The sequence below is a fragment of the Mesoplodon bidens genome (assembly GCF_964165515.1).
Source record: "Mesoplodon bidens genome assembly, chromosome: 3".
In the NCBI taxonomy this organism is placed as follows: Eukaryota; Metazoa; Chordata; class Mammalia; order Artiodactyla; family Ziphiidae; genus Mesoplodon; species Mesoplodon bidens.
The window spans coordinates 103,889,306-103,910,720 of record NC_138178.1 but is presented as its reverse complement, the minus strand read 5'-3'; the positions used below and the strand labels follow the sequence as shown (position 1 = coordinate 103,910,720).

The window sequence follows — 21,415 nt, the reverse complement described above, 5'->3', positions numbered from 1 at the left end:
AACATATTTCCCAGATTGCTTGTTCAGATACACATATTGTTCTTTCTACTGAGGACCTATATTATTCTCTGGAGAGGTTAGATTTCAGTTTCCCTCTATAATTTCTTCTTTTATATTTAACCTTAATACAAATTTTTCAGTGTTGACAGTCTTAGAGGAGGAATCCTGATACTAAGAGACCTCTAGAGTAAAACAAACAGAACTTTCCTGTGCTATTATCATGCTGTGACACAGTCATCTGTTAATCCTTTTTCCTTTGTGTAGGCCTTTCTCTGAATGTGATGTTCCGAATGTGATGTTCCTTTCCCGGATGCTCTTTAGTTCTTGAGTTCAGAGCTTAAGTCACTATCCTATCCTATCCTATCCTATCCTAGGCAACTTCAAAGGCAAAAGCCCTGGGGAAATGCCACGGGAGGCCTCATCCCCGGATTAGTGGGGCAGAGTCTGAGAATGAAAGGACAGTGGGGAGGAGACTGGGGGGCTAATATATCCACTGTTCTGTTTGGCTGTAGGAATCTGCCCCTCTCCATTGGCATTTCCATGCCCATCGTCACCATCATCTACATCTTAACCAATGTGGCCTATTACACGGTGCTCGACATGAGAGACATCCTGGCCAGCGATGCTGTTGCTGTGGTAAAGGATTTTCACTAGCAGAAGGGTGAGGGTGTGTTTCTGGGCTTTGGGTATCGTGCTGCTCTTCAAAGTCCCAGAAAGCGGGTAATCCTTGAAGAGTATGCCTAGAGTACTGGGCTTGAGAGGTCCTGTTAGCCCTGCTGTGGAAGAAGGGTTGGGTTGCTAGTAGGGGGCACCAGGGGGCATGCTTGTCCTTGCCTTCCATCCCTGTTAGGTCCTGCTAATGACTCTTTTCCATTCCTTTCCCTTAGACATTTGCAGACCAGATTTTTGGAATGTTCAACTGGACCATTCCAGTGGCAGTTGCGTTATCCTGCTTTGGTGGCCTCAATGCCTCCATTGTGGCTGCGTCTAGGTATGAGTGTCACCTTTTACTGAGGGGTAAAGTGAAGAGCTATGGCAGGGCAGGGCAGGACTTACAGGACCCAGACTTTAGTCACCGTGATCCCCAAGTGACAGTCACAACCCTTTGGCCTTGTTCTCATCAGCAGCCTCTAGTTCTTACAAATCTCAGTATTGAACTCCATCCCAAATTATTCAAACCCTTTTGAAGGAGGGGATGCCAGAGAGGGAGGGCCTTGTGGCACAAGAACCAGGCCACACCCACATCCCACAAGTTTCTCAGCCTCTCCTATCTTACCCAAAATAGGCTTTTCTTTGTGGGCTCAAGAGAAGGCCATCTCCCTGACACCATCTGCATGATTCATGTTGAGCGGTTCACACCAGTGCCGGCTCTGCTCTTCAATGTAAGTGGTCTCAAGACTGGGGTTGAAAGCCAGATTGTGGGGGAACTTTAGTGATACAACTGTTCTTAGCTCCCCAGAAGCTCTAAAGAAGATTCTAATAGAAAAACTGTTGATGGACCATCCACTGTGGGCAAGGCACTGTGCTATAACTGCTGCAGTGGGTTTTTTTTTTTTTAATTTATTTATTTTGGCTGTGCTGGGTCTTGGTTGCGGCATGCGGACCCTTGGTTGTGGCATGCATGTGGGATCTAGTTCCCGGACCAGGGATTGAACCCGGGCCCCCTGCATTGGGAGCGTGGAGTCTTACCCACTGGACCACCAGGAAGTCCCTGCTGCAGTGGTTCTTGAGAGAATCCATATTCTTTTAAGGAATGGTGACCTCCTCTGGCCCAGGATGAGGCATAAAGTTCATGGACTACACTGTAACGACTGCCGTGGCAGACACTGATGTAGTGTTCAAGGGAAGAAATGGTCACTCTGTGGGGGTAGAGGGTGAACAGAAAAGACTTCCTGGAGAAAGTGAATTTGAAGTGGATTTTTAAGTTTAGGGTTGCAAATGGTAGCGATGGATGGGCTTTAGGTTGAGAGAAACAGCATCAGAAAGTCCAGAGGTTAAGCATCGTGGAGATGGGTAGCAGAAGGTAAAAGCTGGAATTGTATGTTGGAGCCATTCTGGAGAGGCTCTGGGGCAAAAGCTATTTGAGGAACTGTTTTGAGCTGTGCCGTACAGAGGATTAACCTGGCAAGGGTTTGAAGAATGGGCTGAAAAAGGCTACTGACTTAATAGGAAAGGAGTGAGGTGTTGAAACTAAGGTGGTAAACGGGGTGAAACAGAAAAGGACAGTTGGGGAGACTGAGGGCTTGACAAGGGCGTAGATTTGTGGGAGATCAAGGGGACTGGCAAGTGCCTTGCGTGACAGGCCTTGAGAGGAGCTGATGTGGGCTTGTGCCTGCAGGGTCTCATGGCGCTGATCTACTTGTGTGTGGAGGATATCTTCCAGCTCATTAACTACTACAGCTTCAGCTACTGGTTCTTCGTGGGGCTCTCTATCGTGGGTCAGCTTTATCTGCGCTGGAAGGAGCCTGATAGGCCTCGTCCTCTCAAGGTAGGACCTCTCCATCCCACCTCTGCTGCACTCACTCCAGGGGATTCTTACATTTATTCAGAAACCTTTGCCTGGAACTTGAGGGTGGTTCCGAGTTGAGGAAGGGGATGACAAGAATACTCAGTGCCCTGCTGTTCACAGGAGGTGGGGTTTTCTTGGCTGTCCACCCTGAGCTGTCTAACCTCCACTTGTTTCTTCTGTGCCCTTAGCTCAGCCTTTTCTTCCCCATTGTCTTCTGCTTCTGCACCATCTTCCTTGTGGCTGTTCCACTCTACAGCGATACCATCAACTCCCTCATTGGCATTGGCATTGCCCTCTCAGGCTTGCCCTTTTACTTCTTCATCATCAGAGTGCCAGAACACAAACGACCTCTTTGCCTCCGCAGGATTGTGGGTAAGCCTTGGATCTTCAAGTCGGCTCAGCTATTGTACAGCCTGGTTTTTTTTTTTTTTTTTTTGGCTTTTTCTGCAAATCTAGTCTCCCAAATCACCTTTGCCATAGCTCCTACCTGTTGTTGAGGCTTAACTTAATTGTCCCCTCGGGCCCAGGTGCCACGTGAACTCAGCCCAGTTGACCTCTTCTCAGTTTTGACTCAAACTTCTCTTTGTAGCATCTGCCACGTGGTATCTCCAGGTCCTATGTATGTCCGTTGCTGCAGAGATGGATTTGGAAGATGAAGAGATGCCCAAGCAACAAGATCCCAAGTCTAACTAAACACAAGAAATCCTGAGATGTGGGAAGCAGGGGCCTCATCTCCTACTGGCTGGAGCCAAGGAAGCTGAAAAGCTCACCACTTTGGAGGTGTCTGTCCAGAAGCCTCTTAGGCAGCTTCAACAACCTCTGAACTTGCTTTTTGAGAGATGGAGAGTAATTTATTTGTTTTGCTACATATTGTTCCGTATTTCTTTTAAAGGGACAATAAAGCAGACTGTGATGGGGAGCATGCCAGGTGTGGGCTTGGATGTTCCAGTGGCACATTCCCATGTGTTAAGACATCCACTCACCTCCAGTGTGCCTGCCCACTCCTCCTTCCCACTGAAAGACCCAATAATGCTCCAAACTTCCCGCCTCCTTTAGAGAGACGTGAAACTGTCAAAGGTGCTAAACAATAAAAGGGTATGTTCCTGAGCTCTGAATGGCTTCATTTTTTAAAAAAATTTATTTATTTTTGGCTGTGTTGGGTCTTCGTTTCTGTGCGAGGGCTTTCTCTAGTTGTGGCGAGTGGGGGCCACTCTTCATCACGGTGCACAGGCCTATCGCAGCCTCTCTTGTTGCGGAGCACAGGCTCCAGATGCGCAGGCTCAGTAGTTGTGGCTCACGGGCCCAGTTGCTCCGTGGCACGTGGGATCTTCCCAGACCAGGGCTCGAACCTGTGTCCCTTGCATTAGCAGGCAGATTCTCAACCACTGCGCCACCAGGGAAGCCTCTGGCTTCGTTTTTATATAGTGTCTCACGGACAGCTCCCATTAGCCTGGCACGAAGACTAAAAACAATCTTATGCTTGAAAGAATCTGAGTATTTCTTCCCTCTTGAGCCAGTTGCTGAAGGCTGATGCAACCAGTCTCTACACAAGAGAACACCTAAGCTGCTGCATCAAAATGCTAGGTTGTTTGATAAAAGCTTTATCAACTTCCTCTTAATTATCACTAAAAACTTAAGCATATCTACTTTTTGAAGGATATTTTATAGTTAATCTTGGGGTAAATGAATGGTTCCTCCAGATAGTCTCCACTTACCATGCATACCTCTGACCACAAAGCAAGTACAGATGGGACAACACATCTAAGCCCTTAATGCCAGGTTACAACACTGAGACGCCTCCTAAGAGCATGGGCCAACAAGAACAATCACCACCCAACCTATTCTTTTCTCTGAAGCACTCAGTCCATTTCCCTGTTTAGTGTCAGGGAGCAGCATGTAGTATGGAAGTTTACTAACTCAGCGGATGGGAAGATCACTTGGCTCCCCAGTGTTCTTTTACACTTAGGTGGAAGAGTCTGTAGTGGAATCCACTTTTAAAATGAACATCAACATGTCCCCCAGTTTCTAGGTCTGGGGCAAGGACCCAGCATCAGTTCTTTTTCTAAGGCTGAGTCTCTCAAGAGAGAGAGTTCCTGCCGGTATGAGCAGGGAAGAAAATTCAGCCAAGTGTGTCACTCCAGGGATGCTTTGACTTTGGTTTGTTGCTGCTGCTATTGGGGGTGTTGGGAGGTCCATTCTTTCCATGCTGTAGCAGAGGGTTGTGGGTAAAGGTCTGTCGTAAGGGACCTGGGGGAAGGAGAAAACCAATCTCGATGAACAAAGGAAAGGAAGAAACAAATGACAGAATTTAGCCTGCAAGGGTTATTTACCCCTGGCTGCTAGCTCCAAGTGATTCTGCATGCGTCGTTCACGCTCCTGTAGCTGATGTGCCACTTCCGCATTCTTCCAGCCTGTGTAAAAAGGAGTAAGGCAGTTTGGTCCTGTACCCACTTCTAGGCCACTCTCCCCGGGTCCTATTCACGGCGGACAGGCCCTTACCTCTTTTGAAGCTCTTTATGAAGCCTTCCTGGGGAGGTAATTTGTCTGGGTCATGCACAACACGCTGGGGGATTTTAAGTACAGCACGTACAGCTGGAATACGGAGGCAGGCCACCTGGCCCAGGGAAAACATGTTGGAGGAGAGCCAGTACATGAACACTGCCTGGATGAGAAGGAAGAGAAGGTACTCAGAAGCTGCGTCCCTGGGCAGCTTGCCGGGAGACTTGGAGCCAGCCCCTAAGACATTACTTACCGAGGGGAAATGGATAGTTATGGGCAAGACTGCCAGGGGCATCAATCTGATAAAATTTCTCATCCACTGAAGGTCAGGACTTTGCATGCCAGTTTCAGCACCTAGCTGCAAAAAAAAAAAAAAAAAAAAAAAAGGCAGGGGAAGAATAGTAAATGCATGGCAATTTTAGTTGAATGTGGCTCAGATTTCTTACCCATCAACTCTATTTCTCCAGGGAGTGAAGAATGACCATTCTGTACAACTGCTTTCCCCTCACTCCCCATTCTGCAGGCCTGGCACTCGGCGAACCTGGGCTTACCTCAAGGACACCCCACATTGTAGCAGTGACCACCAGAGGTAATATGTAAGTGGGGTCAGATAGTGTGAGATCCTGGAACCACCAGAGGCCACCGGTCTGCAGGCTGGGCACGGGAAGGCTAGCCATTTCTCTCAAGGCAATGAAGAAGGAGATGAAGATCGGGGCCTATGACACAGGATAAACAGTGTCAGGACCCTTTAGTAGAAGGGACATTTTAATTACTCCATTACTGAAACCCATGTAGCATAGTATCACCACCACATGCTTTTTTGGGGGTCTAGGGCATGGGAAACACAGAGGAGTAATCTGATTGGTTCTGATGAAGTTAAAGAAGGGAAATGTTTTTTGCTCACCTGAGTCAGAGGTAGAATGAGAGGTCTAAAGAGTTTAATATCATGCTTTTTCTGGTAGAACGTCATCTCCGAGGAGGCCCTGTAAACTGTGAAGGGAGTGGAAACTAACAGTTGGGCTAACAGCTAGGTTGGAGGAGGTGACCATCCTCATCACCTGGCCCATGAGATTTCTAACTGACCCTGGCCAGTCACTGGAAGCATTAGGCCTAAGAAGCAGGTAAATCTTAGAACTCGCCCAACTGTAGCAACTCCTGATTTACGCTGTTCCCCCAACCTGAGCTGAATGTCAGGGAAAGCGCAAATGTGGACCTCACCCATGCTCATTCTGCAACTGACTCACATTCAGTATGGTTTCCTGTCAACTTGGCCTCTCTGATTCGAGCAGAAAACTTCTGAATCTCTGGCAAGTGGTTGTGGATGTTAGCTGCCTCTCGCTGGCCCTTCACGATGAGAGGAAACACCAGGCAGCGGGCAAGGACTGTACCTGGAAAACACGAACTAAGACTGGAGTGAAATTCAAGCCATTCTGCAGCTAGAAGGCTGAAAGTTTTTAGGTCCTCACTGAAAGGGTCTCTTAGCCCAGACTTTTCCACCCTGTGACTCGTGCCCAAAGGGCCCTAAAACAAAGGGTACGGGTATGACTTAGTTCCTTCGAGGCTCAGTCTTCTACTTTGACGTCAAAAGTCTGGCATTAACTTCTCTAGGCAAATGACCAGGAATCTTATTTCCCTGAACAAAAAGGTGACAGAAGCCACTTTTTTTTTTTTTTTGCGATACGCAGGCCTCTCACTGTTGTGGCCTCTCCCGTTGCGGAGCACAGGCTCTGGACGCGCAAGCTCAGCGGCCATGGCTCACGGGCCCAGCCGCTCCACGGCATGTGGGATCTTCCCAGACCGGGGCAGGAACCCGTGTCCCCTGCATCGGCAGGTGGACTCTCAACCACTGCACCACCAGGGAAGCCCAGAAGCCACGTTTGTAGATCAATGGTTTCCAAACTTTTCTATGATCAATGGACTCCTTTTTTCCCCAACTCTAAGTGTAACCCCAATATACATAACAAAATCAAGCTGCCCTGGGTGAGGAGGTAGTCTGACTACAGGATTGTTCAAGCTCTGGCCTTTGCTTTGCTCAGAAGCATTTTAAAGAACTCTGGGGCTCGCAGGAATGAAGTTTGAAAGCCACTATCCTAGAAATGCCTGCAGTAGGAGGTAATCTGGTGGCCTACTGCTTTAGCTCCCTCCTATTTCTTTTCTTACACTTCACATTTCTTGATCATTTCAACAAATATTTATTTAGTTGATGGTATCTGTGGGTAAGCAAGTGGGCCTGGGCTGAGAAGCGACCAGGTGGAGATACAGGTTTAGGCTTTATCAACATTATGATGAATGGTGTGAAGTGGACAGAGAAGGGAGCTAAGGATGGAACCTGGAATCCCAGCACTAAAGGGGCAGGTAGAGTACTGAGCAATGGAGATGGAAGGGTGTGGTCAGAAAGACAGGAAGAAAATCTACAAAGACTGTCACAAAAGCCAAGGGACAGGGCTTCCCTGGTGCACAGTGGTTAAGAATCCGCATGCCAATGCAGGGGACACGGGTTCAAGCCCTGGTCTGGGAAGATCCCACATGCTGCGGAGCAACTAAGCCCGTGCACCACAACTACTGAGCCTGCACTCCAGAGCCCATGAGCCACAACTACTGAGCCTGCATGCCGCAACTACTGAAGCCCGTGTGCCTAGAGCCCGTGCTCCGCAACAAGAGAAGCCACCGCAATGAGAAGACCGCGCACCTCAACGAAGAGTAGCCCCCGCTCGCCGCAACTAGAGAAAGCCCGTGTGCAGCAATGAAGACCCAACACAGCCAAAAATAAATAAATAAATAAAGTTCTAACCCTAAGCCCCCATTTCCTCTACTGTTGTACAAGATATATCCCCCTTACATGCAGCAATGGCCCCCCACCAAGGTAGGCCTAGGTTAACATGCATAAATTCCAGTAAGTTCTGGATCAGTCCCACTGGGGTGTATGACCCCAGCCCAAGCTCAGTGAAGCTCTGTTCTGCAGCAGCCAGGATGATATCTGCAGTGTCTCCAGAAGCCACCTCAGGTACTGCTGTAGGTGGGGGAGTTGCAGGAATGACCGGAGGGGCCTGAACCTGTGGGGAAAAAGGAAGGGAAAAAAAAAAAAAAAAAAGCCAGGTGTTATATTCGGGGAGGGAGGGACACACACATAGAAATCGAGGTCCCTCTTATTATAACTAATACTGGGGTACCCTCTTGACTCCCTGTTTCTCGTTCTCCCAGGGTAGCCTACACTGTCATAGAATTCAAAGCTTAAAAAGAAAATTTTATGCCAGGAAATCAATAAAAAAATACATTATTTTCCTGGATTTTGTAATGCTTGTGGTATCTGTCAGCTTTTAAAAAACCATTACTTTGTAAAGATTTCTTATTCTACATAAATATTCCCACTCATATTTTTTAAAAAAGGATATTTTATTTTCCCCTCTAGGCAGAAAGATAAGTTACTCAAAATAAGACTTCATGATTCTCCTTCATGTTGGGAAGTTATTTCTTGTGCATTTTCCAAACTTCAGTCATTTGAGTATCACTGGCACAATTCAGCATACACTGAAACTATTATAATTTTTCTTTAAACAACTCAGTTTTTAAGATCAAAAATATCTACTTGGTCTCATCCTGAGAAATATTAATGTCAATGAAATCAGGGATATACAAGTTATAATCAAAGATATACAATTATAAATTGTGTCAACTGAAAAAAAAAAAGCACGACCTAAAAGTTGAGAACTGTGTGTTACTTGGGGCATTACTGAGGACTTAAGTGCAGGACAAAGCCTCTCAGCTCTGAGGGACTGTTCCGAAGAGGTAAGGGAGAAGCCAGGATGTATAGGAGTTTTTGCAAACAAACAAAACAAACAAAAAAACAACCCCAAAAGCCAGGTAGTCAAACACCAAAAAATTACTGCTGATTAAATAAAAACCAGATGTCTCAGGTTAATGAATTTAGTGCTTTTCTATGTATGGAAAGACACCAGAATTTGGGCTTATTGAAATCATTCCTTTGATTTGTACCATAACTATCTAGGGCCAGTATTCTGTTTCTCCATCCTGACTTCTCTCAGGGTGCACTGTTGGGGGTGACTGCAGTGGCTGATGGTCCCAACATCCTTTGTTTAGTGATAAGGCAGGTGACATTCTTTGTCCTCAGCACCTCCTTCTAGGTCATAAACTGGACCAACAATTGGGAGGCATTTCATGACCAATTCTGTCCCATGGCACTAGGAAGGCTGATTCGTAGATCAGGCAAAGATTCTGCTGATAGGCTACTCAACTTGCTAATTTTTGCACCAGGCCCTGTTGATAATCTAAAATTCTCTGGATCGTCTGGATGAAGAATGTTGCCTGCCATATCAGTAAATAAAGGATGCTGCAGCCATCAAGCCATCAGCCACCCTCAACTGTATACCCTGAGGGGATTCAGGATGGAGAAAAACAATACTGGTGCTATACAGTTAAGGTGCATATCAAAGGAATGATTTCAACAAGCCTAGACTCTTAAATCATTCCACACATAGAAAAGTACTAAAATCATTCACTTGAGATGTCTGGCTTTTAACACTAATCTTTTGATGTTCTGACTACCTGGGTTTTTTTTTTGCAAAATTCCTACATATCCTGGCTCCTCCCTTACCTCTTCGGGAGTCGTCCCTCGGAGCTATCTCAGAGGATTGTCTTCTGGCTTAAGTCCTCAGCAAGACCACTGAATAAAACATAATTCTCAACTTTTAGGTTGTGCATTTTTTTTCAGTCAACAATTTTGGTGACCACGAAGGGAACCAGAGCAGAACTATCTCCTTTGCCCGAACTCTAAGAGGATCCAGGGCCTGGTACCAGCAGAAGCCTCTTGGGCCTGTCTGCCTCCTTGGAGAGTCCAGTCGAATTTGGGTGATTCTTGGATCTCCTGATTATTGGTTGACGATCCTGAGTTTTATCTGGCAGCGTCTAACTGCCCAGTTGAAAGCTACTGGGGAAACCAGGTGGAAAGACTGGGAGTTGCTCAGTTGAGACAATAAGGAGTCTGGACTGGGTGATTAGGTGACAGGCTGGCCTAACATCTTTGCCTCCAATTAAACACTCTCGCCAAGTCTATGTATGTACAAAACTTGTTACAAGTACTCACTTAACTGGGAATTAAAGGAAATCTTGCCCTCAAAATAGCCCATATGGGGCTTTTTTTTTGCTGCATCTCATGGCATGCGGAACTTCCCAGACCAGGGATCAAACCCACACCCCCTGTAGTAGAAGCGAGGAAGGACCACCAGGGAAGCCCTGGGGCTCTTTTACTGTATATGCACTTAAGTTAGAGAAAGCAGCTTGATAAACCATCTTTTCAGAATTCTGACCTTAAAGAAATAAAAGCCCTTCTGGGGGAACTTGCAAGTCTCTCCCCGTGTCTGAGATGTAAATGTTCTACTTGATCTTCTTAAGTGTGTGAGTGCGCGTGAGTATGTGTGTTGTGTTTTGTGAGAACTTGGTCTCTGCCATCCAGAAGGTACATATATTCTGCAGCCAACTGAACAGACTGAGATTCTGAGCAGTCTTTTTCCGGACTGTGCGAACTCTCAGGGGCTTTTTGCCATTTTAACTTTTGCTGCATCAGCCTGTACAACAAAGGCCTTTACTTTCTTGGGCTATTTTTGGGAGTAAACCTTCTGTATCTTGGTTAGGTGGCATCCTTCGCACTCTCTTGTGGGGATGCTTCTTTCGTCCTATTGGTCTGAATCACAATTAAGATATATCTCATTAATGGCCAGATGACAGGTTTTTTAAGTTGGAAAAACTCTAAATCGGTAAATCTTTAGAGAGTCTCATTATAAACAGCTGTTTTATCGGGACCCATGGAAAAACCAAATTAGAAGGTGGAAAAATATATATAATGGTTAACCTAAGAACTCCTTTAGTTTAAACCAAACAAAAAACTGGCTTGGGAAGCCTTATTCCTGGTCTCTGCTTCCCCTCAATGGGTGTTATAGATGCTAAAAAAAAAATAAAAATCAATAATGTTAATTAGGTTCATTAACAGGGAAATAAGAAAAAACTGAAGGGAAGGTCTAGAGACTTTTTCCCAACAAGGTGGAAATTTTAAAGGGACTTGTCCCAAAAGATAAGAAGTCTCTACATGGTTTTTAAGAAATGGAATAAATAAAATGGACGTTAATGGGACTAAAACAAAAGGTTTTGGTACAATACTACCTAAAGTTGGATGGGCTTTAGCCCCCTTTAGGGATTCCCATTGATCTTCAACATTAAAGGGCCCCAAACAAGTCTGCTCTATTTATCCCAATTAAAAAAAAAAATGTATGTTTAAAAGACTGGAAGAAAATTTCATTGAGATATCTGACCAACAAATACTTGGGGCAACATATAGGCCAATTAGTCAAATTAAAAGATTGACAGGGATTTCCCTGGTGGTCCAGTGGCTAAGACTCCACGCTCCCAGTGCAGGGAGCCCGGGTTCCATCCCTGGTCAGGGAACTAGATCCCACATGCTGCAACGAAGATCTCGCGTGTGGCAACATAAATACATATTAAAAAAAAAAAAAAGATTTACAAAGGGTCTGAATCCCTTGGCTCATCCCCTCACTGGGAACCCCAGTGCCTTTTATTTTTTAAAATATTTATTTATTTATTTGGCTGCATCAGGTCTTGGTTGCAACACACAGGATCTGCGTTACGGTGTGCGGGCTTCTCTCTAGCTGTGGCGCGTTGGCTCAGTAGCTGTGGCTTGCGGGCTCTCAAGTTGTGGCACACAGGCTTAGTTGCCCCATGGCATGTAGGATCTTAGTTCCCCGACCAAGGATCGAACCCGCATCCCCGGCACTGGAAGGTGGATTCTCAACCACTGGACCACGAGGGAAGTCCCCCAGTGCCTTTTATACAAAAATACTATTTTATATGGTCAGCATAAAAAGGAAGGTTTCTGCACTCATTATAAGACCAAGGTTTGTTGATGGGGTCCTAATAGAAACTAAAGTTAAAGGTATAAAAGTTGAAAGAATGGAGACAAAAGTTTATGAACATTGGTATTAATGAGCTTTATATAAGATGGTTACATGTCTTTTGCCTAATTATATTATGGGAAAGACACGTTTTACTGGGGAATGCTTCCTTGCCTGATATAACACAGGGCATACAAATCTGCCCCTCAGGAAATATAATTAAACACACTAAAGGAAACCAACAGGGTTACCTGGGCCTGCACAATATAAAATAAAAACTGGGAGCAATATTCAAGGGCTAATAAAAATAATAATAGAGATTTTGCTCTGGATTTAACTTGTGAACTCAGAAAGAGGACTTTTGTTGAATGTCTTATGCAAGCTTTTAAAGGCATGGTTAAGTTAAACCCTAAAATTCTAGAACACAGAACTCATGAATTTCAGTTTAGTTGGAAATCTTCTCAGTGATATAAAAAAGCAAATACAGTTGGGCAAATCAAGCTTTTAATATCATTTAAGCGGCAAACCAGTTCTTTGGAGAATTAAAAGCAACTGTCTTTGTCTTGCAAATCTCTACAAATCAAAAATATAAATACAGCTCACAGTGACTTGAGGCTGAGCCTAATTAGCTCAATCAGGTAAAATCTGAAACCAAGGAAAAAAGAGAAAAAGGCCTTTTAAAACTCAAACTGCTAGGGCTTCCCTGGTGGCGCAGTGGTTGAGAGTCCGCCTGCCGATGCAGGGGACACGGGTTCGTGCCCCGATCCGGGAAAATCCCACATGCTGTGGAGCGGCTGGGCCTGTGAGCCATGGCCGCTGAGCCTGCGCGTCCAGAGCCTATGCTCTGCAACGGGAGAGACCACAACAGTGAAAACAACCCCCAAACTGCTAGAAAGGCTCCCTCACTCAAAATCTAGTTCATACCCTTTAAATGATCTGTACTTGTTTATGAAATCTTTTGTCACTTTGGTTAAGTGAATAAGTATTGTTTCACAGTGACCTATGATCCTATGCGACCATGTGTTTTGAAACCTTTTTGATATTTTTGACAAGCTTACAAGTAACAAATTCTAACTAAAGTTATTTTAACCTCCAGCTAACTCTGGGATGCTTCAAAGAAACCCTGAGGCATCTCAGAGACAAATTTAAATGTCCGCTTATTTGGTAAGTTTAAATTACTTAAGAAATACTGTCAACTGATTGGAGACAAACCTTAGGTTATACTGTATGGGTAAATGTCATTAATATAGCCATTCCAAAATTTATATAGAATTCCTAAAATTCCTGGCATAATGTTATCAGTCATAATTCTAGTTATTATCTTAAAATGCTGTACATCACAGAAATATCCAAGTTTCTTGTCAATTACATTGTAATCAGATTTTTTCTTTTTAACATCTTTATTGGAGTATAATTGCTTTACAATGGTGTGTTAGTTTCTGCTTTATAACAAAGTGAATCAGTTATACATACACATATGTTCCAGTATCTCTTCCCTCTTGCGTCTCCCTCCCTCCCACCCTCCCTATCCCACCCCTCTAGGTGGTCACAAAGCACCGAGCTGATCTCCCTGTGCTATGTGGCTGCTTCCCATTGGCTATCTATTGTAACCAGATCTTTAACCATGCCATTTTAAGTCTTTTGTGGTTTATAGACAACCACTGTTTTACTCTGGAGCTTTTATAAAATGAAGATCTTCAAGAAGATTCATAAAAAGAACTTTCTGGCACTTCCCCGGTGGTCCAGTGGTTGAGACTCCGTGCTTCCACTGCAGGGGGCGCAGGTTTGATCTCTGGTCAGGGAACTAAGATCCCATATGATACGCGGCGTGGCCAAAATAAATAAATAAATAAAAAGAACTTTTTGACAAATATATGTTTCTGATAACTTTTAGATCATACCACTGACTTGGGTAAGAAATTACAAAACTCTAATGAAAAACTTGATGACTTCATCCAGATCAACAGCAATTAATTACATGGGACTGAATGAACTGATAAATATAATTTATAATTTTCTGAAATATACTGGTTTTTAATCTTTGCTTTCCAGGAAACCTTTCTTCTTAGGCTATGATCTAAAGCAAGTTGATAAAGTATACATTTGTAAACAAAGATGAAACATTTATCTTTCTACCTGATCCATCCAGAATTTGGCTTCTCCAGCTGGCTCTCCTGTGGACTTGATTTTTTTTTAAAAAATAAATTTATTTATTTTTGGCTGCATTTGGTCTTCGTTGCTGTGCATGGGCTTTCTCTAGTTGCGGCCAGCGGGGGCTACTCTTTGTTGTGGTGTGCGGGCTTCTCATTGAGGAGGCTCTAGGTGCGCGGGCTTCAGCAGTTGTGGCACGTGGGCTCGGCAGTTGTGGCTCATGGGTTTTAGTGCGCAGGCCCAGTAGTTGTGGCGCATGGGCTTAGTTGCTCTGCAGCATGTGGGATCTTCCCGGACCAGGGCTCAAACCCATGTCCCCTGCATTGACAGGTGGATTCTTCACCACTGGGCCACCCGGGAAGTCCTGACTTGATTGTTTATTGTGACCAGATTACAACTATTTATACTAATCATTATTTTAATTTGTTCTCTTTGTTTCCAAATTGTTTATGCCTTGTGTTTCTCTCTGCTGTACTATGATCTGATTAACGTTACTAGCTATAGTACGTATCCTGTCTATTTTATTTTTATTTTTGGCCACGTCATGTGGCATGCAGGATCTTAGTTCCCCGACCAAGGACCAAACCCGTGTCCCCTGCACTGGAAGCACGGAGTCTTAACCACTGGACCACCAGGGAAGTCCTCCTGTCTATTTTATAAGATTGTCTCTTGTATTATACAATGTGTAACCATGGCTAAGTCTTGAGACAGTTGACCGTATATGTAACTCTACACAGAATAACTGTAATAGTGCAACTCTAGATATGGGAAGAAGCAACATTTCCTGGAAAACATTTCCTGGATCCTAACAGATGAGTAAGACAGGTGATCCAGAGAATTTTAGATTATGAACAGGGCCTAATCCAAAAATCAACACATTGGCCTACAAACAGAATCTTCCCCTGATCTAGGAATGTGTCTTGCTAGCAATGTGGGACAAAATTGGTCATGGAATGCCTCCCAAAAAACATTGATCTAATTTATGACCAAGAGGAGGCACTGAGGACAAAGAATGTTGCCTGTCATATCAGTAAACAAAGGATGTTGGGGCCATCAGCCACTGCAGCCACCTGCAAGGGTGCACCCTGAGGGGATTCCGGATGGAGAAAAACAGAATACTGGCCCTAGACAGTTAAGGTGCATATCAAAGGAATGACTTCAATAAGCACTCACCCCGCCAAAAAAAAAAGCCCAGACTCTTGCATCTTTTGTTACACAGAAAATTACTAAACTCATTAACTTGAGACATCTGATTTTTCTTTAATTAAGAGTAATCTTTCGATGTTCCGACTACTTGTTTTGGCTTTCTTTGCAAAACTCCTATATACCCTGGCTCCTCCCTTACCTCTCTGGAACAGTCCCTCAGAGCTGAGAGGCTGTATCCTAGTTAAGCCCACAGTAATGCCCCAAATAAAACACAATTCTCAACTCTTAGGTTGTGTATTTCTTTTCAGTTGACAAATCATACCTCATTTACCTTTTTTTTTTTTTTGCTGCACCCTGTGGCTTGTGGGTTTTATAACTTATGAAAATATCACCAAGTTAATTTTTTTTCTTGCTGACAACTCTGCAACAGAAATAACATGAACTTATTGACCCTCAGTAAACCTAGGTACAATAAAAGACGTCTGTACTGATTAAACCAGCAAGCTTAAACTAGCTTTAACACCAGATATTAACTTAATATTGAATATTTCCTAGATCACATGAACCTGAAATTCATTCTGGCCAGTTTCCTTTATATTTAGAAATATTTAATTTGTAAGCGCTTACTTTTAAGTCAATTAAATAGAGGTCTTTTATAAATTTAGAGAGTATACCCAGAGGTAGTGACATCTCATACGTATAATGTCTACACACACGTAAACAGACAAAACTAGAGATCTCACAGTTTCACTTAAAAAACTTAGCTATGAATCAGGTATTACAATATAAACTTACTAGTTTATAAATAACAGTTGGAATTAATTAAATTCATTTGTTCAGATGACTAAGGCTTTGCTATTTGTGGAAAAGACTTAAGATTTGTATTTCTCTATGACATAAATCACAGCAAGATCCTTTTTGACCCACCTCCTAGAGAAATGGAAATAAAAACAAAAATAAACAAATGGGACCTAATGAAACTTCAAAGCTTTTGCACAGCAAAGGAAACCATAAACAAGACCAAAAGACAACCCTCAGAATGGGAGAAAGTATTTGCAAATGAAGCAACTGACAAAGGATTAACCTCCAAAATTTATAAGCAGCTCATGCAGCTCAATAGCAAAAAAACAAACAACCCAATCCAAAAATGGGCAGAAGACCTAAATAGATATTTCTCCAAAGAAGATACACAGATTGCCAACAAACACATGAAAGAATGCTCAACATCATTAATCATTAGAGAAATGCAAATCAAAACTACAATGAGATATCATCTCACACCAGTCAGAATGGCTATAATCAAAAAATCTACAAACAATAAATGCTGGAGAGGGTGTGGAGAAAAGGGAACCCTCTTGCACCGTTGGTGGGAATGTAAATTGATACAGCCACTATGGAGAACAGTATGGAGGTTCCTTAAAAAACTAAAAATAGAACTACCATATGACCTAACAATCCCACTTCTGGGCATATACCCTGAGAAAACCATAATTCAAGAAGAGTTATGTACCAAAATGTTCACTGCAGCTCTATTTACAATAGCCAGGACGTGGAAGCAACCTATGTGTCCATCAACAGATAAATGGATAAAGAAGATGTGGCACATATATACAATGAAATATTACTCAGCCATAAAAAGAAACGAAATTCAGTTATTTGTAGTGAGGTGGATGGACCCAGAGTCTGTCATACAGAGTGAAGTCAGTCAGAAAGAGAAAAAACAAATACCGTATGCTAACACATATATATGGAATCTAAGGGAAAAAAATGTCATGAAGAACATAGGGGCAAGACGGGAATAAAGACACAGACCTACTAGAGAATGGACTTGAGGATATGGGGAAGGGTAAGGGTAAGCTGGGACAAAGTGAGAGAGTGGCATGGACATATACACACTACCAAACGTAAAAGCAGCCACATAGAACAGGGAGGTCAGCTCGGTGTTTTGTGACCACCTAGAGGGGTGGGATAGGGAGGGTGGGAGGAGGGAGATGTAAGAGGGAAGAGATATGGGAACATATGTGTATGTATAACTGATTCACTTTGTTGTAAAGCAGAAATTAACACACCATTGTAAAGCAATTATACTCTAATGAAGATGTTTAAAAAAAAGGCGGGGGAGGGGGCTTCGCTGGTGGCGCAGTGGTTGAGAGTCCGCCTGCCGATGCAGGGGACGCGGGTTCGTGCCCCGGTCCCGGAAGATCCCACATGCCGTGGAGCGGCTGGGCCCGTGAGCCATGGCCGCTGAGCCTGCGCATCCGGAGCCTGTGCTCCGCAACGGGAGAGGCCACAACAGTGAGAGGCCTGCGTACCAAAAAAAAAAAAAAAAGATTTGTATTTCTCCTTGATAAACCCTAAGGAGGGTATGAACTAGATTTTGGGTGAGGGAACCTTTCCACTGGTTTGAATTTTAAAAGGCCTTTCCTCTTCGGTTTCAGGTTTTACCTGATTGAGCTAATTAGGCTCAGGCTCAGGTCTTTGTGGGCTGAATCTACATTTCTGATTTGTAGAGATTTTCAAGACAGACAGTTGCTTTTAATTCCCCAAAGAACTGGTTAGTTGCCTAAATGATACTAAAAGATTGATTTGCCCAACTATATTTTCTTTGTTTTTTTAATATCACTGAGATTTCCGACTAAACTGAAAACTAAGAGTTCTTAGGGTTCAATTTATCTTCAAAAGTTTGGACAAGGCATTCAACGAAGGCCCTCTTTCTGAGTGCACCAGTTAGACCCAGAGCAAATCTCTATTACTATTTTCATTAACCCTGGAATATTAGCCCTCAGTTTTTACTTCGTATTGTTCGGGCTCTGGTAACCCTACTGGTTTCCTTTAGTATGCTTAATTAATATTGTCTGAGGGGCAGATTTATATGCCCTGTCTTATAATACCAGGCAGGGGAAGCATTCCCCAGTGAGAGATAATATCTATCCTACAATATAATTAGGCAAAAGAGATGTAACCATCTTACATAAAGTCCATTTAAATATACCAATTTTGATAAATTTTTATCTCAAGTCTATCAACCTCTATACCTTTAACTTTAGTTTCCATTAGGATCCCATCAACAAGTCTTGGTCTTAAAAGGAGTCCAGAAACTTCCTTTTTATCCCAATCATTTAATCTATTTTTGTATAAAAGGCTCTGGGGTCCCCAGTAAGAGGTTGAGCCAAGGGACTCAGGCTCTTTTGTCACTCTTTTAACTTGATCAATTGGCCTGTGGCCACAAGCAATTGCTGGTCAGGTATCGCAGTGTAAGTTTCTTATAGCCTTTGGGGGGGGGAGTATATATATACACACCCACACACACACATTACACTGGGGTAAGTAAACAGAGTGGACTCATTTGGGGCCCTTTAATGTTGGGGACCAATAACGTTGGTCCATCCAACCTCAGGTAGTGTTGTATCAAAACCTTCTGTTTTAACCCTATTAACACCCGTTTTATTTATCTCATTTCTTAATAGCCATCTAAAGATTTCTTTATCCATTTGGGATGAGTTCCTTTAAAATTTACAGCTTGTTGGGAAGAAGACTCTAGACTTTCCCTTCATTTTTTTTAACCTCCCTGTTAATCAGCCTCATTAACATTACCTTCAATGTTCTGAATCTGTAAGACCCTCTGAGGGGAAGCAGAGACCACAAATAAGGTTTCCCAAACCCTTTTTTTTTTAAACTAAAGGGAGTTCTTAGGTTAACTATTGTATGTGTATCCACCTTCTAATTTATTTTTTTTAAGTACCAATAAAACAGCTGTTTATAATGACAGCTCTAAAAATTTACCAATTTAGAAGTTTTTCCAATTTAAAGGATCCAATGGCTATTGATAGGTGGTATTTTAATTACAACTCAAACCGATAAGATGCAAGATGCATCCCCACAAGAGACTGCAAAGGATGTAGCCTTCACAAGATCTAGAAAGTTTACTCCTAAAAAACAATCTAAGAAATTAAAGGTCTTTGTTATATAGGCTGACGCACGGAAGATTAAGATGACTGAAGTCCTTGAGAGCTGGCACAGTCAGACAAAAGACTGCTCAGAATCTCAGTCTATTCAACTGGCTGCCAAACGTAAACCATGTATGTACTTTCCGGATGGTAGAGACCAACTTCACACACACACACACGCACACACAACACACATATACGCACGCACGCAAGAAGATCAGGTAGAACGTTTACATTTCAAAGACAGAGAAAAACACAAGTTCCCTAGAAGGGCTTTTGTTTCTTTGTAAGGTCAGAATACCGAAAAGATGTTTTATCAAGCTGGCTTTCTCTAGCTTAACTGCATATAAAATAAAAAGAGCCCCTATTGGCCATTTTCAGGGCAAGGTCTCCTTTAATTCCCAATTAAGTACATACTTGTAAATATAAGCACAGAAACCTGGCAGGGTGTTAATTGAAGGCTAGCTTTCTGAAAAAATGTTAGGCCAGCTTCTCAGCTAATCACCCAGTCCAGACCACTCAGAGTGTCTCAACTGAGTAACTCCCAGTATCTTTCAACTGCGCAGCTAGGTGCCTGTTAAGACACTGCCAAATAAAACTCAGGATCATTAAACAATAAGTGGGAGATCCAAGAACCAGGAAAGACTCACCAAAATTTGTCTGGACTCTCTGAAGAGGCAGATGGGTACAAGAGGCCTCTGCTGGTACCAAGGCTCCAGTTCCCCAGATTTCAGGTGAAGGGGAAAACTCTGCTCTGGGTCCCTTTGTTGGTAGCCCAGTCTATGACTGAAAAAAATGCACGACCTAAACGTTGAGAACTGTGTGTTATTTGGGGCATTACTGAGGACGTAAGCCCAGGATACAACCTCTCAGCTCCGAGGGATGTTCCAAAGAGGTAAGGGAGGAGCCAGGATGTACAGGAGTTTTTGCAAACAAAACAAAACAAACCAAAAAAACCAGGTAGTCAAACACCAAAAAATTACTGCTAATTAAATAAAAACCAGATGTCTCAAGTTAATGAATTTAGTGCTTTTCTAAGTATGGAAAGACGCAAGACTTTGGGCTTATTGAAATCATTCCTTTGATATGTACCTTAACTGTCTAGGGCCAGTTTTGTTTCTCCATCCTGAATTCCCTCAGGGTGCACGGTTGGGGGTGGCTGCAGTGGCTGAAGGCCGCAACATCCTTTGTTTACTGATATAGCAGGTGACATTCTTTGCTCACACTTGATATGCAAGTTATAATTTTTCTAATACACACACAGAATCACACCTCATACCACCATCAGTGGCTTGCCACCATTCTGGCAAACAACGCCTAGTATATGACGTAAACCTTTCCTCCTGTGCTCTCAATAATTTCCCCACTGATTTGAAAATCTATCCCAAGCAGAGACGCTATCATTTGGCGAGTTGGGTGGAGTGCGGACAAGAACTCTGCTCCACATCCCCCTCCCCCAGCCAAAGCAAAATAAAAACAAATCAGAAAGAAGCACCACTCCTAACACTGCAGGGACGAAACGTCTCTTACCTGGGCTTCTGCAAAAAAGATGGCAGAGGTACTGAGGCCCCGGGGGCCTGGGGCCGCGAGGAGGACATAGTGCGGGTGCCCGCAGCAGCGGCCGGCTGGGAACCGGAGCCCCGCTGTCAGCGCTTTCCGGGGCCATTGGCAGGGCCCTGCGACGCTGTGGAACTGAGTGGGTAAAAGGAGGATGGAATCCTTTTACCGGGTGAAGTCGCTCATTATGCTCACCGCCTCCCCCCGCCCCCCCGCCCCCCAGACAGGCAGCCAGCTACCACAGGTGAGCACACTCTACTCCCCGCGCTCAGACTGCGAGCCTGAAGGCTTGCAAGCTGTGAGTCCTGCATCTTAGCTACCGCAGACGCACCCCGGGGCCCAGAGGTTGAGGCTGAGGTTTCCTTAGAAGGAGTGACGCTTGTTCCCCGGAACAGACCACTATACTAGGCTGCTGAACCCGCGGAGTCGGGAACGGAACCCTCCCGCGTCCTCATGTGACCCAAGGTCACGAGACGCAGGTCCCGGTGAGCAGATCAGCGTCTGCTCATGCCCACAGCACGAGTGATTCCTGGCTCGGGTCACAGGGATAGGGTGGCATCCTGTCGCTCGGCTCCGGGGCATCCTTACCTGACGCTGGGGCCGTAGCAGGCGCAGAAGCTCCCGGCGTCCACACATCAACCCCAGCGCCATCTTACCAGGAAGAGGACTTACGTTCGCGTCTGCGC

At 44.0% G+C, this 21,415-nt stretch overlaps 2 protein-coding genes across 8 annotated transcripts in view; one reads left to right on the top strand and one right to left on the bottom strand.

The window, feature by feature from the left end:
• The window catches only part of SLC7A7 (solute carrier family 7 member 7), a 40,765-nt gene extending 37,149 nt beyond the window's left edge, over positions 1-3,616 (top strand). For 6 of the 7 annotated variants that reach the window (XM_081227135.1, XM_081227131.1, XM_081227134.1 and 3 more), the window contains 5 exons: positions 513-636; positions 888-991; positions 1,286-1,382; positions 2,339-2,488; positions 2,698-3,616. In XM_081227135.1, coding sequence (XP_081083261.1) covers positions 513-636; positions 888-991; positions 1,286-1,382; positions 2,339-2,488; positions 2,698-3,006 — 784 coding nt within the window. In that variant the 3' untranslated portion in view covers positions 3,007-3,616. The remainder of the gene's footprint in view (positions 1-512; positions 637-887; positions 992-1,285; positions 1,383-2,338; positions 2,489-2,697) is intronic. The other variant, XM_081227130.1, reaches the window with a different exon arrangement.
• A 537-nt stretch (positions 3,617-4,153) lies between these two features.
• Positions 4,154-21,400, bottom strand: OXA1L (OXA1L mitochondrial inner membrane insertase). The gene is made up of 10 exons (XM_081227136.1): positions 21,318-21,400; positions 20,703-20,864; positions 7,848-8,061; positions 6,253-6,396; positions 5,913-5,998; positions 5,560-5,724; positions 5,262-5,366; positions 5,009-5,171; positions 4,840-4,920; positions 4,154-4,756 (listed from the first exon to the last, which is right to left on the bottom strand). Exons 1-10 carry the CDS (start codon positions 21,378-21,380, stop codon positions 4,629-4,631), a joined length of 1,311 nt encoding a protein of 436 aa, XP_081083262.1. The 5' UTR covers positions 21,381-21,400; the 3' UTR covers positions 4,154-4,628.
• Positions 21,401-21,415: the final 15 nt, after the last annotated feature.